Source organism: Copidosoma floridanum, unplaced genomic scaffold, assembly GCF_036245765.1.
Source record: "Copidosoma floridanum isolate Cflo_tuat_1 unplaced genomic scaffold, Cflo_Japanese_pri ptg000011l, whole genome shotgun sequence".
Classification (NCBI taxonomy): domain Eukaryota; kingdom Metazoa; phylum Arthropoda; class Insecta; order Hymenoptera; family Encyrtidae; genus Copidosoma; species Copidosoma floridanum.
In genome coordinates this window covers 12,861,321-12,878,037 of record NW_028321888.1, presented here as the reverse complement: position 1 = coordinate 12,878,037, position 16,717 = coordinate 12,861,321, and the positions used below count along the sequence as shown (strand labels likewise).

The 16,717-nt window shown below is 32.1% G+C and overlaps 3 protein-coding genes across 3 annotated transcripts; 1 reads left to right on the top strand and 2 right to left on the bottom strand.

The window, feature by feature from the left end:
• Window positions 1-2,629: 2,629 nt before the first annotated feature.
• On the bottom strand, window positions 2,630-4,061 carry LOC106643875 (uncharacterized). The gene is made up of 4 exons (XM_014359161.2): window positions 3,806-4,061; window positions 3,591-3,714; window positions 3,318-3,506; window positions 2,630-3,150 (listed from the first exon to the last, which is right to left on the bottom strand). Exons 1-4 carry the CDS (start codon window positions 4,037-4,039, stop codon window positions 2,837-2,839), a joined length of 861 nt encoding a protein of 286 aa, XP_014214647.2. The 5' UTR covers window positions 4,040-4,061; the 3' UTR covers window positions 2,630-2,836.
• Window positions 4,062-8,053: 3,992 nt separating this feature from the next.
• On the top strand, window positions 8,054-12,183 carry LOC106643873 (uncharacterized). Its single transcript, XM_089589988.1, has 6 exons — window positions 8,054-8,208; window positions 8,319-8,484; window positions 11,236-11,539; window positions 11,618-11,668; window positions 11,731-11,912; window positions 12,163-12,183. Exons 1-6 carry the CDS (start codon window positions 8,054-8,056, stop codon window positions 12,181-12,183), a joined length of 879 nt encoding a protein of 292 aa, XP_089446114.1.
• Window positions 12,184-12,326: 143 nt separating this feature from the next.
• On the bottom strand, window positions 12,327-16,692 carry LOC106646477 (uncharacterized). The gene is made up of 9 exons (XM_089589935.1): window positions 16,499-16,692; window positions 15,446-15,632; window positions 15,221-15,356; window positions 14,922-15,139; window positions 14,789-14,849; window positions 14,582-14,710; window positions 12,947-13,303; window positions 12,776-12,858; window positions 12,327-12,688 (listed from the first exon to the last, which is right to left on the bottom strand). Exons 1-9 carry the CDS (start codon window positions 16,533-16,535, stop codon window positions 12,562-12,564), a joined length of 1,335 nt encoding a protein of 444 aa, XP_089446061.1. The 5' UTR covers window positions 16,536-16,692; the 3' UTR covers window positions 12,327-12,561.
• Window positions 16,693-16,717: the final 25 nt, after the last annotated feature.

Here is a 16,717-nt window from a genome sequence, read left to right as displayed (position 1 = left end):
CTGAACGGGGAAATTTGTAGTATCGTAGAGAACACAGTCATAGCGTTTTTTCCGGAAAATAAGTGGTCATGCATTACCGTAACGCCCCTAATCTCGGGGGTATTTGAAATTTGAAATCATCGATTATATGACTATATATATAGCGTGCGAAGGGATATTGGGATGCAGATGTGACAAACGAGATTTCGTTGAAAAATTCCATCTTGGGGCTTCACAATCACAAAAAAAGTACCGTACGGTAATAACAAGTCACCGTAACGCTACATTTTTTAATTTTTTTAAAAATGCATTCAAATTAACAAAGGTTTTTAATCAATGATCGTAGAGTCGTCAAAAAGTTTCCAACTAGTTTGGACCTTATATAACTTGGAAAAAATAGTTGAAAAATTCTAAACATTTAATTTAAAAAAATCTCAATCAGGGCGTAAAAATATCGCAGTTTATTGTGAAATGACCCATATAATATAAAATAAGAGAATAAGATATAAATTATGAATCAAAATGCATTGTGTACATTGTTAAAAAATCGTAGATAATTGTTAGAACCAGTGAATAAGTAAATTGTTAAAATGTGTAGGAAAAGTCTGTTGTAGATAATAATAATGTAACTGTTACCTCGACGAACGCATCACTCTATAATGTCGATCCATCACTTATAGATTACCTTTGGATATGCAACAAAAGTCAATAAATCGTAACAGAAAATCACTATTGACGGCTGTTTGATAATCATAAAAATTCTTATCCATAAATTTTTACAATATTCCTATAAATCTTTGTAAGAAATTACGCGCTATATCTCATTTCATAGTAAATAGTAATGTAATAATAATCGCTTACCACTGAAAAACAATATTTTTCGCCAGTTATTACAGCTAGTGTATCACATTAAGTATTCAGTTGATATGTTCTACAATATTTTTATATATTACGTATTATTATGGAAAAGAACCTATCGTCAATTAAAAAAAAAAAAAAAACTATGGAATCTTTACAACTGATCATCTAAATTCGAAAATCGAAAGTTGTTTGAATTTGTTATTGATACATTTTTCAGCGTGTATTTTTTATTTAAAAAAAAAAAATCAGCGAATAATTTTTTCTTTACAATTCTGGAATTTCCATAAGTAAAATGGGACCGCTCGGAATTTTTCTTCAAGAAAATGTCGAATATTTACTTTCGTTAAGGATTTCTTATAGTTGTGAAATATAAAATTTGAAAATTTACTGCATAAAAAAATATAAAAAATTATGAAAAAAAAGCAAACATTCTTTGATGGAAGAAAAAAGTATGTAAATTTTTTAACGACAAAGGTAAGTGAATCTATTGAACGATCAGATCAAAGGCTTTTATGACTGTCACTTTGTGCATCGGTGTAAGTTTTAAAATTTTTTTTACCATTTTCAGAAAATCTGGAAGGAATCCGCGATTATCTTCGTCATGACTGGAATGACAAATTTGTCGCATGGATTGCGAAACTATTGTTAATTTCAAATTGTTTTTTAATTGGAGTGCAGTTGAAACACAATTAATCATTATAGAGCAGTACAGAAAATGTATTTTTTAAGCAGTCGTGCGTAAACCGACCCCCAAAAATAAAATGATAATTTATGTTATTCATAAAGAAAGTCGGCATTTCCGTAAAAGAGCCTCATAACGATTCCTTTTTTTTCTAAAATGGTCCCTAATTATCTTTTTTACCGAAAATCAAATGAGTTATCAAATCGATAATCTCTTCTAAAAACATAATTGTCTTTGTAAATTTTTGTTCATTACATTTACTCAAGGCAAAATAAAATATATTGTATAAATCTTGTATCTTTTGGCCTATTGGACTTCGGTCTTAACGGCTTAATAAATTAAAAAAAAAAAAAAAATTTCTTTCACTCATAATTTTAAACCATTTGGAAAAGAGTTCTTCCAAACATGCACCAGCCAAATGCTTGGGTTTGTTTTCTATTCTCCCAGAATTTGCAAAATACTAACTTTATGACTCAAACCATGCAATGCACTTTCAACTCTCATTTTTTGGAAGTTAAATTCTTTTGAATTTCAAATAAATCATTAATATATATATACGGAGCGAGCCTTAGCTTACTTGTAGGTAAGTTATATATTTTTACACATTCATCAGGAATAGTTATATCTATATCATTTAGTATGTTTTCCTTCAATTTTTTAACATGGCAAGCATCATTAAATAAAGAAATATAAACAACTAAATACTTATTGCTGTCAGTTGGATGTTGAATTTGATTGCAAGGAATCGAGAGTGTGTGCAGAAACGTTAAAAACGTCATTCACGTGGAACCCATGTCTGAAACAACCCCATGCATGTACAGACCTACATCAAGAGCTTTTTTAATATAATTTAAATAATTGGCTTGTTTAATCTCGTTATTAGTCTCAATACTAGTGTAAACATAATTAACAGTTGGCTTCCATCTACATGTGATGAAATACCTGCTAGCATTTATGAATACCAATGCACGAGTGTAGCCAATTTTTTATTGTCATGGGCAGGTAATGTGACATTACTGATTAAGGAGGCGGTTGAATTAACAAAACACAATTTAAGCGTAATAGAAATTTTATCTACAATTAGCAAACAGTCTTTGATATATTCTTTTTGAAAAATGTAAAACTTTTAATCTGAACAATTAAAAAATTTCCGATTTTCAAGTTTAAGTCTTAAAACTCTTGGGCATGGAACATGATGGTTATTCCTTGTCAATTCCTTATACCATGAAATACTACAGGCCAATTTCAACTGGACGGCCTTAACTCTGAGGTATCGTTACACCCACGCTTTTAGATTTTCTTATACTTCCCACTTTATACTGCTGGTTCATTACCTTCACATTCCATGGCCTTAATTTTGTCTTCCAGTTTTTTTATTTTGTAACGTAATTGATCATTAAGCCTTTTGTGCCTCTCTTTCATTATAACAGTCAATTTCTCTCTCTTGTTGAACTTTTTAAGCAGTTGATGGTACATTTTTTCAAAGTCAACTTTTTTATTTAAGTTTTCACAGTTTGTTTCCTCATTTTCTTCTTCTTTAATATTCTTATTATTAGGACTAGAGGTATTACTGTTTTTGGAGTGTTTCGTAGAAGACTGTTGTACATTATCTTTATGCATGGGTTCATCTGTAATCAAATCATTTTGTACTTTATTTTCACTCATAGAATGAAGTTTGGTTTGGAGTTGTTTTCAAAAAGATACATGAAATATCAACATTTAAAGTTTTTTTCAAGTTTGACATTCTTTTTGAAGACTTGAGTAATTGGTTTGGAAAAACCAGGACCTCATTCACCTTTGGGATGTGCACAACCAGGATCAGCAGACTTGTTCTTGGACGATTGTACTGGCACGTAACAATTAGTTCTTTGCAAATTGACTTTCAAGGGGGAAACATCAGTATTATTTTCATTCAGATCACAATGGTTGAAACGACCATAACTATGCTCTATCAACTCCTGGATTTTTGGTTGGAATTGCGATTCTAAAAAATAGGAATCATAATTAGATCATGGGATACATACTACATTGCAACTACTACATTTTTCATTGTTTCTTTATCACTAACTCTTAGGAACCCTGGCTTTCACTTGATGAACACCATCTCCAAATACAGTTGGTATTGCATTGATCCTTAACTTTTTGGTTCCATCTACTCTTGGTTTTTCCCACATTTCTGGTGTAAAGTGATACTAAAAAAATCAAATTGACTCATTTTCTACATCCAAATTTTCTGTAAAGTTTGAAAATATATAGTTAAAAAATTTCTTAATTTGTGTTTACTTCGCACAAAGCAGACGTTTCTGGAGGATGCCAATCAGTCATTCCACATAGAGTTTCACAATTTATTCGCCACAGTTCCCTGCTATCTTCTTTTTTTGGAAATTTATTCATTTTTACCCCGTGCATTGATGAATTTCTGCATCCTCTGGCTGAGCACTTCGGCATCTTATAATAATTATTAAGTACTCCACTGAAAAACTGTTTATTTACGTTTCGGTTTATGTATGTATTCATACACCGCTTAATTATGGCTCGACGCTCGTATATGTTGTGTAGCAGACGAAAATTTTTTTAGTTAGTCCCATAGAGATATTAGAAATATTCTATAGTATCTCTATATGGTTAGTCCTGAAAATGGCAAAAGTACAGATGAAGAAAAAAATAAATACCTGCCGCCCATTCTTGTAATAGCTGAGGAACTTTGTAATTTATTTAGATCCAAAGTATTTTTGTGATGTAGTTTTGCTATGACGAGTTACATCGGTATATAAAAATTGCCAAACGCACAAAATTTATACTTGCCGCAACTAGGCCTAATGGATAGAAAATACATAGTTGTTGGTTGTTGCACAAATGTGGCATTGACGGCAGAATTGGAACTTATCTACTACCCAAAAATCGACTTTAAAGTGAGTGGACCTCTCATAAGTGAAAATACTTGCCACCATTTTGACAAACGTTTTTTAAAAATAATTTTTATGCATGAAACAAGCAGTTAAATTCTTGAAGAAGCTGCGTTTTTGTATTTAAGGCACGACTGATACGAGGGAGTATAAAACTGTTATTACCAAACTCTGTGGAAAGTCGGTACTGTTCGGTGCAGGGTTGGTAAAAAATTTATATCATTTTTTATCATTTTTTGCAATTTATGGCGTTAATTTTAGCTTACAGACATAAATTTTAGTTGTAAAAAAAAGTTGCATTTCGACGAGATCCACAACTAACACGTTTAGTTTATTATCTGAAAATGTTTGAAACAAAAAAGTTGTATTTCAATAAGATCTACAACTTTTACTGTAAATTACATAATCCAAAATACAAAATAAATAAGTTATTTAGGAGGAAACTACATTTTTGCCATTTTTAAGCATTTTTCGGCTCATAGAACGTTTAATTGTGTTACATCCTGGACGAAAATGTTGAATACGAGAAAGATGTATTTCAATTATATCTAGAATATTGTCTTTCACAGCAAACCTAAAAAATATCACGTTATAAAGTCATAGCCAAAAAACTATTTTTTTTTCATTGAAAGTGCCATCTTAAAACAACTGCCATTTTTTTCTAAAAGAGGAAACCTTACAGATTTTGAACTATCACGTAAGTCATAAAAGACGAAGTCCTCTGTCAAATTTCAGCCCAATCCAATAAAAACTGCATAAGTTAATCAAAAAACTTGATTACGCCCACACATACATACATACACCCCTGACGCTGAGGTCTGCGATGACAATTTTTTTTTTACCAAAACTTTTTTTACACAAAAACGATAAGTTCTAAAGGTACTTACACTTTCTGCTCTTGGGATTTCAGCAAGAGGGGGACTTTGGGCCAACTTCGCCCGCATTATGAGAATGAGAGTAAACCTATACATATATAGCGTATATGTTCACATTGAAGTCGATTTTCGGGTAGTAGAAAATTCCCAATTTTGCCGCCAATGTCACGTCCCTACGGAAAATTTTTATTCCCCAACCATTGGGTCCAGCCATGGCAGGGATAAATTTTAAGCAATAAGAAACCATTAAATTTTCGAATTTGTTGCTTCGATCCAAGAATCGATAGCACGAAGGGATGATCTCCAAATAAACTGGAATTGTATTTACTATGGTAACTCCATTATAATTAACAATTAAAATAGTTTGTTCTTTCAAATAATGTACTAATGTTGGATACTAATGATCATAAAATAACAAAAATATAATACTTTTTTCATATTATGGTGGTTTTCGTCCCAGAAGCGCCACATCGCCACCAATGCTATTTTGCGTCACGAGGGACCATTATTGTAGCTTAGTTCTACAATATTTTTCCTAGTCGCTGTGTGCAAATGGGTGGAGGGGAGGGCTAGTCCCACTTGTTACTTTTAGGTACATATTATGTAGTCTTATGGAATTGTCCATTTACCTTAACGTGAAAAATCCGGCAAAATGCCGAGTTTCAGGAAATGTCCAAGTCAAGAAAAGGTAAGTTTACGCAATAATCGATGGGTTAAGATTGGACCACGTCTGCCCTGCTGTTGTAAAATTTTTGAGACTTAAAACAAGAAAATATTACTCGCATACATAACATTATAACGTGTTTTACATTTTTGAACTAACAACTAATGCATTAGTCTTATTTTTAAAAGCACTGTTTTTTCCTTGTGTAAATTTATCCATTTTTTGTCTCACAAATTATGCAACATTGGATCTTGATGAATTTTGACATCTACAAAAGAACCCATATTTATTGCAAAAACGCTAATAGCCATTTTTTTTTTTAACTTTTAGGTTGTAGGTAGGTTTATTATAAGTCAGACTTTAAACAAGTGAATTCTTATTATTGCTTGATTTTTTGTGTTTTACTATTAAAAAATTATTTATTATTATTTTTTCCTTTTATTATGCACCAATAAAACATTATAAGTGCATTAGTATGTATGTGTATCATATAGTCATTAAAAAAAAAAAATTTTTTACTAGGATTCTCCATACCAATAAGTTCAACTATTCTGATACGGTCGTTTGGACGTAAGTTCCAAAAAAAAGATCGTGACCTTTTAATATTTTTGCATCAAGATTTCAAAACATATCCTCGAATCAAATCACGTTTCAATTTGCAGGCGTTCATTGTAAAGTTTTTTGTTGGGCAGTTAGCTGCTTTCATCGTGCTATTCTTATCTCAGAACTGTATATCTTCAAGATAATCATATAATTTTCAGATACTTACTTTATTACCACCTCGATCAAAATAACATTTCATTGTTCTTTCATGTACACGCAAGAAAAAGGGCTACTTTCTTTTTTCTCTCCCGAAAATGAGTTTTCTGGATGACTGTTGAATTTACATAATTGATGCGTAGTCGATGCCAGTATTACGCCGCATATTTTTTTCTTCACGATCGACGCCATCAATCACAATCAATTTGTTCAATATTCACAATATCCTAAAAGCACATATAGGATGAGCGATCGCATAACTTTTGTTTTTTGGCTCCATAATTGAATGTAAGCAGTTTGGTTTGAGATAAGACGTGCACAAATATGAGTGAAACAGCAGTATTGGCTAGTAAAACTACATAGCTGGAGGGGAGTGAGACACGCAAGAACAAAGTGTTTGTCATGAAAGCGTGGATTTGTCGAGTGCGATGTTGCTCCGTTCGTCAGTTGAATTAGTAAGAAACAGTACACATATATTATAGTGACGTTAATCTTGCGTCTGTCGTTTCTCCGGAATTTTAATACGTTGCTCCGCAAAAAATATGTGCAACGTTTTAAAATTGAAGCCAAAAGTGATGAAGAGGAAAAAGAAGCCCAAATTATCGGATGTATTTAAAACCCACATCAGGGAATTTTTCTTAATGACAAGCTTACACGGCTACAAATATGTCATGAAATCCAAGCTACCTAAATTTGAAAGGTACAGTTATTTTTTTTAATCGCATGCTTTTTGCATAGTTTTATTTTTATTAAAAAAAAAATCCTCTTACAATGATACTCACCCATAATAAGCAAATGAATTTTATGGTATACTGTCGGTTTATTCTTGATTCCGAAAAAATGTGTACAACGTTTCGGTTGTATACTGACAACCCTTTTCGAGTAAAAAATAAGCAACGTCCAATATTCACTCAAAATAAATGTAAGAAAAGTTATATTTTGGCAACAAGGATTTCGAGCAATCGATCTGACACAAATAAGAGAGCCACACGTTGTATAGTAAGCAGAACTAGTTTGTTATTGTTAAGTTGACAAAATATAACTACTCTTATATTTATTTTGAGTGAATATTGGACGTTGCTTATTTTTTACTCGAAAAGGGATGTCCATACACAACCGAAACGTTGTACACATTTTTTCGGAATCACGAATAAACTTTTCGACAGTATGCCATAAGACTCATTCGTTTATTGTATACCTTCGCTGTCGTTAGAATCAAAGCTTAAAAAAAGAAACTCACCCATGTTGCACGACACTTGTTTTATTTTTTAAAAGGTACATATGGGGAACAATAGTGGTATCTCTTCTTTGCTGCTCGCTAATAGCTATGACCAAAGCTTGGACCTACAATTCGATTCATTCGACTTTGGCGGTCATCCAAACCACGCACCACGGAGTTTGGAATTATCTCTTTCCCGCAGTCACCGTTTGCAACCACAACCTAGTTTCCCTGAAAAAGGCTCGCAAATTCGTCAACGAATTGTAAACGTTTTTCACTCGAATGACCATAAAATTATCACAACTTGACTTTTTTTAAACGGCTGCACTTTTGAAATGATGCAAAAAATAACGTACCGAGAATTTAATTTTAGAAAGTACTTGCAAGGATTTTCACGAGACTACGTGCTCAAAGAAATGCAGTTGTTGGCAGAGATGGTGGACCCTGGTATCTTTGGCTACGATGTTTACTTCAATCTTACTGCTCTTCAAAACGTTTTTCATGCCAATAATTACACGGCCGCTCAAATCATGAAATTGGTAAGTAATTGGGGACGAAATACTTATATGTTTGTCACGAGTTATATATATATATATATACTTTTATTTGTTAATAATTAATGATACAATATTTGAAGCGTTTAAGATAAACGACAGATTTTCGCTAACTGTTTTTTAAGTTTTTAAAACAAATCACAAAAAACTGCCATTTTGAGCCATTTTTTCGAAACTCAACAACTCGTGTTCTATACAATATTGAGATCTGAAATTTATACCTAAAGTAGATATTTCAGTCCTTAATATATACACACCAAATTTCAGCTAGATCGGTTTAAAATTTTTCGCGAACCGCAGTAAAAACCTATAGAAAAGATCTATCACTTTTTATGAGCGACATTTCGGTTTTCTTCTAGACCCGAAAAATTTATTTTGGCCATTTTTTCACTTTTCTTATGGCTTTTTCAGATATTTCTACTTGTTAAATTCTGTGTTAATTTTTTTACCATGCATTGAAACTACTAACTCATTTTTTTCGAGCTATTCAGAATTTTTGGGGTCAAAAAACTAATTCGATAATACTATAAAGGATGGGGTTCTTGTATGTTTGAGTCCAAGTTGTGAATGACGTTTTTTTTTTTCAAGGGCGCAATGTAAGCCAATGGGCACAAAGTACGACTTTCTTCTCTCAGAAAGAAAAGTAACATTCGTACCTTGGGCACAAACATACAAAAACCTATGCTTTTATGGGAGAATTGTTTACTTTGTGGTCATGATACGAAAACTACTATTTCCTACCTCAGACGTTTTTGAGGGTCGGGTGTTCCCTCGGTAGAAAAAATATGGTTCGCACATGGTGCAAGCACAAGCACAATTGAACGCATCAATAATTATTTTTGAGTTTCCAACAACACCGTATATGTAACATAAACCCAAAGAAAAAATTGATATCAAAATAAAATTTGATGCATACTATGTTCTCATTTTCATTGGATAACTTGTTTTTTAATGTGAATTGCGTCAGGGTTTCTTCACCTTGAATAGCTATACGAATAATAGCGTTTATGAAAGTAATTGTTTATTCTTATTGTTATAAAGGTGGTGTTGCTAGTGTAAATGAGAGTTAAATGGTAAACTTGGTGGAAGAACACTGGTGTGTGGGGGCTGTGTGGAAGGGGGGGATACTGACTCGATAGCGGTGGTGGCGTCGACGACCTATTTTATCATCCGTAGAAGTTTATTGTTTCTTTACTAAAACCATATTAGTTTAACAATTATTCTTATACTCGGTAGATTTTAATAGGCGTTTACTTTCAAGGTGAAACAAGATTGCTCGGTTCTATTGAGAAACTGCAAATGGAGGGGGGAAACCGAATCATGTGAAGATATATTTGAAGAAGTATACGTACGTGATGGTATTTGTTGCAGTTTTAATTTCTTTCATAATAATACTAAAATAAATAATGGAAGGTGAGTAAAGTAGTTTTTTTTTTTTTTTTTTTTTTTTTTTTTTCAATTAGTTGTTCTTCTACATTCAATTTTTTTGCATTGTTAAACTTTAAAAAAATTCAAGGATACCCCAACAAGTTAGCGCTTGTGGTTACCAAACAGCATTGAGTTTTGAAGTACATCCAGAACCTGAAGATTATCATGCAGCATTGTACCCTTCGTACGGAGTGAAAGTAATTTTTTTTTTTTTTTAATATTAATTTTGTTTGAACTTTGTTAATATACTCGCCACAAGAGCATTTCAGATTTTTCTACAATATTGGGATGACAGTAAAGCATTTTTGAAATTAAATGAAAAATTGTTTACGAAAAATCTACCAACAAAATTTTTATAGTGTTAGCCAATTGAATGACGTTTTTACATTGTCACACTCATGGCTTTTTTACCACTACCTCATAATTATAAGGTGAATGTCCCAGTTATCGCTCTCTCAAATAGACGAAATGTCCCAATTATCGGTCATTTTATTTTTCTTTTTACAGGACTCGGATATATTTTCAACGAATAACAAGGTGGATTTGTATCGAAAAAATTATTTTTTGGGGCTCGAATGTCAGTTGATTAATGTTTGAAAAAATTAAATTAAGATATAAAGAAAAATGATCGACAATTGAGACATTCACCTTACGTGTATACGTATTTCTTAAAATACACAACATCTTAGTAACGAAAACTTGCAGTTAATTCTAAAGTTCAACTTGGTTGAAAAAATGTGGCAATAATACCATTAACCGAATTTAGTTCTGAAGCAATCAAGTTAACGCGTTGGTTATGAAACCATTGTTTTACTTAGCAATTGTATTATATCCCTGTCACAATATAAATATTAGCTCGCTAAGAGGTGATTTGGAACTCAGATCGATTACTGGTGCCACCGTTCTCTGCTTTTTTTTAATAAACTAGAAAAATCTACGTCTTTATTTTTGGATAAAGTATTAAAATACTTTCATGAAATTGTTTGTTAAGTGAGTAGCTATACGACAAAAAGATAGTAATAAAAAACAGATTCTTAAAAAAAAAAGTTGTATTTCTAAGTATTTATAAAGTTGTTATGGTATCAAAAAATTATTGGTAGGTATTCGTAAACTTTAGCATGTTTTTTTACGTAAAAATATAAACAATTACCAAGTTCGGTAAATAATTCCATATGCATAGACAGTTGGCTTATAAACATTGCCATCAAGCATTTGCAACTCAAATGATGAAAACATTAATTCAAACCTGTCTGGAATGCTCTTGTAATTTTAGTGAAAAATCTTTACCCATAGCACCATTAATTACAGACACTGATACACTATCCCTACGATCACCCATACCGCAACTGCCAGTATAAATTAATTAGCCTCGGAGTCCAAAATTTCATGAACGTCAAGCCTCAAGAATTTTATTCGACTCAAAGTACGAAAAGCCTCCCTCTACGAAGCCGACAATGCTTATCCGAGAACGACCAAGTGCCCGAACCACTACAACTCCTAATGAGAAATTACACCATGCTAAAGTACACTTACATTAACTGTTTGACCAATTGTAGGACGTCGGTTGTTGTTAACGAATGTGGTTGTGCGCCTTTTTATGTACCACAAAATCGTACGAGTTTAATACTTATAGCTTACAGGATATGGTTTTTTACATTTTTATATAGGCACGTGCAAACTATTGTTTTAGATACCAGAGTGTGCAACCTGCGAGATTTGATATGCATGAAGAAAATTCAACGTACGTTGAAAATCGTGTCGTTATTACTTGAACCGAAAATAAAGGATGGCGTTTTTTTTTAGGCCTTTACGACATGTCTTGGCCAACTTTGGACATGTATAGTGATGATTTGTTAGAGGCAGATATCGATATAACAACCAGACCTTGTGGCTGCTTGCCAGATTGTACGATTTATTCATACCCACTGTACAGTACTCAAGCTCACTTGCAAAAAGCCTACACTTCTTCCAGATTATCGGAGTTAGTAAATAAGATTAAGAAAATAGAACTTTTTTTTGCTTTAACTTGGAAAATTATGTGATTGCAAGTGGTCATTATTTCAGAGACGCCGGTAACTTTGGGAATTTCAGTATCATCAATGTATTTTATGAGGATTTGGTTACTACGAGATATCGTCGTGACGTAAATTTTACCTGGAACAATATAATTGGTACAGCACAACAAACATTTAATACTTGCTGCATTTTTTAATGACATGTATTTTTTTTTTTCAGCATCTTTTGGAGGTCTATTAAGTTTGTTCGTCGGGCTCAGCGCTACGACCATTTTCGAGCTCACTTACTTTTTTTTCACACGTCCATTCGTTGACAAATTCGTGAACAACAGGAGGCATGCAAGAATTACATCGTTATTTTAAAAAGTATGGTTTAATTTTTTTTATAATATTTTTATTCAGTGACGTAGGTAAAAGATATGTCGGACAACGATTTCTTCAATTCATTAAAATAACGTGTCGAATCGTGAAGTATTATTTAAAAGTGAAAAAAATGATGTTACTATAATCTAAATACGTTTTAAAATTACTGATGTACATGTATTGCGTTTTAAAACAATCGCTGCTTTCGTGCATTCTTTGAGAATCCATGTGTAATGTAGTGTGTAGAATAATATTATTAAACTGCAAAATGAGTGCGATAAAATCCTTGACCTAAGCTCTGTAGAATTGCTTGAACTTCCATATTATTTTTATGGAAAAATACATGCGCCTCAAAGTTGAGAGCTACGCTGCAGTTCGTTTCTCTAAACATATGTATTATTATTATTATTATTATTGTACATTTATTATTTTTATTTTATGATTCAAATGATATAAAAAAATTCGATTACCCAGAAATAAATGCGAAATAATATGGAAAGTTGTTGGATCCTCCACATGACGAAATTTCCATGTAATATTTGTTTAAAATTTCCTATGATTATATTAACATTTTAATTATTTCTAATGACATAATTAAATTTACAAAAAAAAAAAAAGAAGAATTATTTTTCATTTGTTACTTTATTGTCAGACTCTTGGGTGATTTTGACTCCAAGTTCAAGGCACTCCAATCGAACTGGGACATAATTGACGTTCCCCGGGTGTAACAGTTTTCGGATGGCATTCTCAATTTGTCGAACATCACCCTCGCATCCAATGACAATCGAACCGCAGTAATCAATCAGATAGCCAGGCTTAACATCCACTAGCTGTGCTCTGTTCTCTTCGCTCTCTTCGGCAGGTTTTTCGATTTCTTGAGAATTACTTTCTGTGCGGTCTAATTTTGGATTCCTAAGTAATATCTTCAACTCCTCGAGGCCGGAATTTTTTATAAGGTCTGCTATTGGCTCAAAAACCTCATTTTTATCTTTGCGGTACTAAAAAAAATCATTATTAATTTAAGACAAGGTATTATATTTTAAACCTAACTGGGAAAACTTTTTGGATGCTGGTCATCCAATCGAATACAACTCTAAGATGACTTTTTTTTTGTCAAAACACAAAAACAGCCACACTACTAAACGCTGTTTTATTTGTTTTATTTCAAAATTATGTCAAATAATCGAAATACACTTAATGTTATACACTTGAGTAAAGTGGTTTTTTCGATAAGATAAGGACGCAACTATCGCGAGAAACTTGAACAATGTTAAACTCGAATGTACCCTAAAAGTTGTCTTTAAAACATGAAAAAAATTCAAGGCTATTCGACTTCAGTTTTTTTTTATTAACTTTGCCTAGAGATCAAAAATTTGGTTTCCGATTGAAAAATTTTAATCTGAAAGTAAACATTTTTAAGGTCTTTTTAATCAGCAATTATATTGTGAGTTTTTGAAACGTCAAACTTTTTTGCACTTGTAAGTTATTGTAAAGTTTGGTAAATGTAAAAGTAATTGAAAATGGTTAATGGAAAAATATTGAGAAGCTGTTCAGTGGAAGAAAGTGTTACCACTCATGGACCAATAATAGACGTTATGTATAAGAATCAGTGTGAAGTGTGGTTTACTTATAGCTCATTTTCGGGAAATTTCATGTGTTCCGATATTTGTGACCACTTCTATCCATTCTACTTTTAAATTTACGGTTTATTTATTCATTGCCCAAGTAAGAAAAAACGATAGAGATGCAAAAATCTTTGAAAAATCACGTATGTTCCAAAAACTTTAAACATCTGTACATCAATTTTGTCATTCTTAAATCAAGTTGTGTGTCGAAAAATCCACTTTAAAATACTATAATGTTGCATACATTCGAGGTAAAAATGACAGAAGTTAATTAAATATACTTTGATGGTTGATCAGCATTTCGTGAAAGCAAAGAGTTGGCGTTAAAAAGTATCAACTGTGGCTTTCCTTTACTTTTTAACACAAAAAAAAAAACATCAAAAAGTTTAAGGGACATCAAGCGCTTGAGGCTACATGATATCAGAACAGAACATCTCTATTTTACAATATAAATATCAGTTGACATTAAGATGAAATATATTAAAAAAAAGAATATTTAGCTATTGTTACCCAAAATAGTTTGATTTTAAAACCCTTTTCGTATTAAGTTTCGTCAAGATCTGTAAAAAATCTATTGGCGCTCGATCCCCCTTAGCCTATATGACCCGCAGCTGAAAAGTCTATCAAATAACGTATTAAAAACTTTTGTACCTTAACAATGTGAGCAAATATTGGCAGACAAGCAGTTCTCTTAAATATTTTGTGTAAATTTCCTCGAGTTCGAGTCGATATAACAGTACCGTTAATTTCGTCTAAAACATCACCAACTTCTAATTCATTCTGTAAATCAAAGTAATGTTTTTAATATAGCAGACAAAAGTGAACATAATAAAATGAACATTCCACAGTGATGCTCACGTGATAAGAAGCTACGGAATTTTTTTCAATTTTAATAATCAACGTCTTTCCTTTAGTAAAACTGAAACCGTACATTATCATATTAGATGGTTGAAACAATGTGTGTAAGATTTTGTTAAATTTTTGTTATTACCAGACCGATATGCCAAGGGTTTTGCAAGGCACGAATTCCACGCTCACGCAATCCGGTAAATTCCACGTTTCGTCCAGAAAGCTTGCGTTCCTCAAGTTTAATCGAAAGTTTAACTTGCTTATTTGTAACAACACCGAGTGCAATATCTCACCAAGGATCTCATCCCCAAGAATACTGTCCGTGTTATAATAACTTAATGCTAAAAACGGATTTCTTACCTTTAGGCAAGATAAAAATGTGGTTAGACAAATAATTACTTTAACAAAAAAAAAAAAAAAAAAAAAAATTACATTACTCACTAAATAGCCAACAGGGGCGTGCATGCATTTGCGACTTAGGCATGTCCTTATCAACAGTCTGAATTTACCGCTGGTTTCCTGTACTTTCTGATTTTCACAAACATTTTCCACAATATTCGTAAACGAAATCAGCGAGCTATATGTAACAAGCACAACTTGGTTGGTGAAAGATTTTCATTCCAATCCGGAATCGAATGTAAATAATTAAACAAAAGTGATCCTTACTCGTCTTTTCTTTTCGCTAGATCTTCCATACAGTGCCAGGGGTCTGGAACATTTGGAACTCCAAAGGCGTTTAAACGCATGGCTACTCCCTTTTGAAAACATTTTTCCAGGCATTTACAGAAATGCACGAGATCTTCCGTATCGTCGGTTATATTACTCGCTCTCTCAGTCAATATTCTCGTGTAGGCTGAAACAATTAATTCAATGTTTCATTTACATGAAGAAGAAATTACGTTTTCTCTATCGCATACAGAGCAGTATTTTTTTATAGGTATAAATTTACCTTTTGTAATGTTTTATTAATTTTTGTTGATTATATTTCAACAAAAAAGTTTACACGAAATTTTTTTAGTTCCATAATTAGATTTAGGAATAATTATTTTATAGATTTTTAAATACTTTTAAATAAATTGAAAAAATCTTAAAAATGCAATGCTCAATTTTCACTGAAATCTTTTTTTTTATAATCATTTATAATACAATAACGGGAAAAAATTTTTCGGAAAAACTTATGACATATTTTTAAATAGTACAGTTAATTTTATATTGTTAAAGAAATTTTTTAAAAAGTGTCTCCCAAATTTAATTAACTTGACTTGACAAACAAAATCTTGTTAACTTCTATGTCATCAATCTAAAAAAAAAAAAAAAAAAATGAACTCACTAAAAGGTAAAGTGTCCATGTATAAACTAATATGCCAGTTATTTATGGAAGAAAAGCTCGTGACAGTGAAAAAAAATTTTTAAATAACGGCGGGAAACTTGAGCACCCCGAGCTTTGCACAAAAATCAATAAGTTGAACGTACACAATGAAGGTGAAAAGTGCCTGCAGAGAAACTTGCACGAGTTTTTTTGCCTAAGTAAAACATTAAACTGCAAAACTTAATTGCTTAGTTTTCATTCAAGTCTCACTAATAAAAAATATAATTAATAAAACCTCAATAAAAATGTAATAAGCTCTGGCAAGTTGACGCGTCTCTCTGACATTAACCTTAAATTTAAAACACGAATGTTATCTAAACGAGAGGAAAATTTACATGTTGAAAACAAACCTTTCAATTCTTTGATCAAAGGATCCGAGACCGACATCACACATTTCCCGACCAGATCCTTGATAGAAAAAAAAAAAAAAAAAAACTTGATACCCAAAGCTCAGAAACGCACACTCGCGCACTTCTCGCTCCCCCACCGAACTGCTGTCACTCTGATACTCTGTTTATACGAAGAAAAAGCGGAGCTGGCAGCCCCGCAACATGTGTTACAATGGTAAT

Bases quoted from the DNA above. Each gene is read 5' to 3' on its own strand.
- LOC106643873 (XM_089589988.1), top strand. From the start codon at position 8,054: ATGACCAAAGCTTGGACCTACAATTCGATTCATTCGACTTTGGCGGTC. The intron at 8,209-8,318 runs GTAAACGTTTTT...ATTTAATTTTAG, and splicing joins CGCAAATTCGTCAACGAATT to AAAGTACTTGCAAGGATTTT. The intron at 11,913-12,162 runs GTAAATAAGATT...TTTTTTTTTCAG, and splicing joins CTTCCAGATTATCGGAGTTA to CATCTTTTGGAGGTCTATTA.
- LOC106646477 (XM_089589935.1), bottom strand. From the start codon at position 16,535: ATGTCGGTCTCGGATCCTTTGATCAAAGAATTGAAAG. The intron at 13,304-14,581 runs GTACAAAAGTTT...GATTTTTTTTAG, and splicing joins TATTTGCTCACATTGTTAAG to TACCGCAAAGATAAAAATGA. The intron at 12,859-12,946 runs GTAACAAATGAA...ATATAATCATAG, and splicing joins CCCAAGAGTCTGACAATAAA to GAAATTTTAAACAAATATTA.
- LOC106643875 (XM_014359161.2), bottom strand. From the start codon at position 4,039: ATGAATACATACATAAACCGAAACGTAAATAAACAGTTTTTCAGTGGA. The intron at 3,507-3,590 runs GTTAGTGATAAA...CCTATTTTTTAG, and splicing joins GAAAGCCAGGGTTCCTAAGA to AATCGCAATTCCAACCAAAA. The intron at 3,151-3,317 runs GTGAATGAGGTC...ATTTGATTACAG, and splicing joins TGGTTGTGCACATCCCAAAG to ATGAACCCATGCATAAAGAT.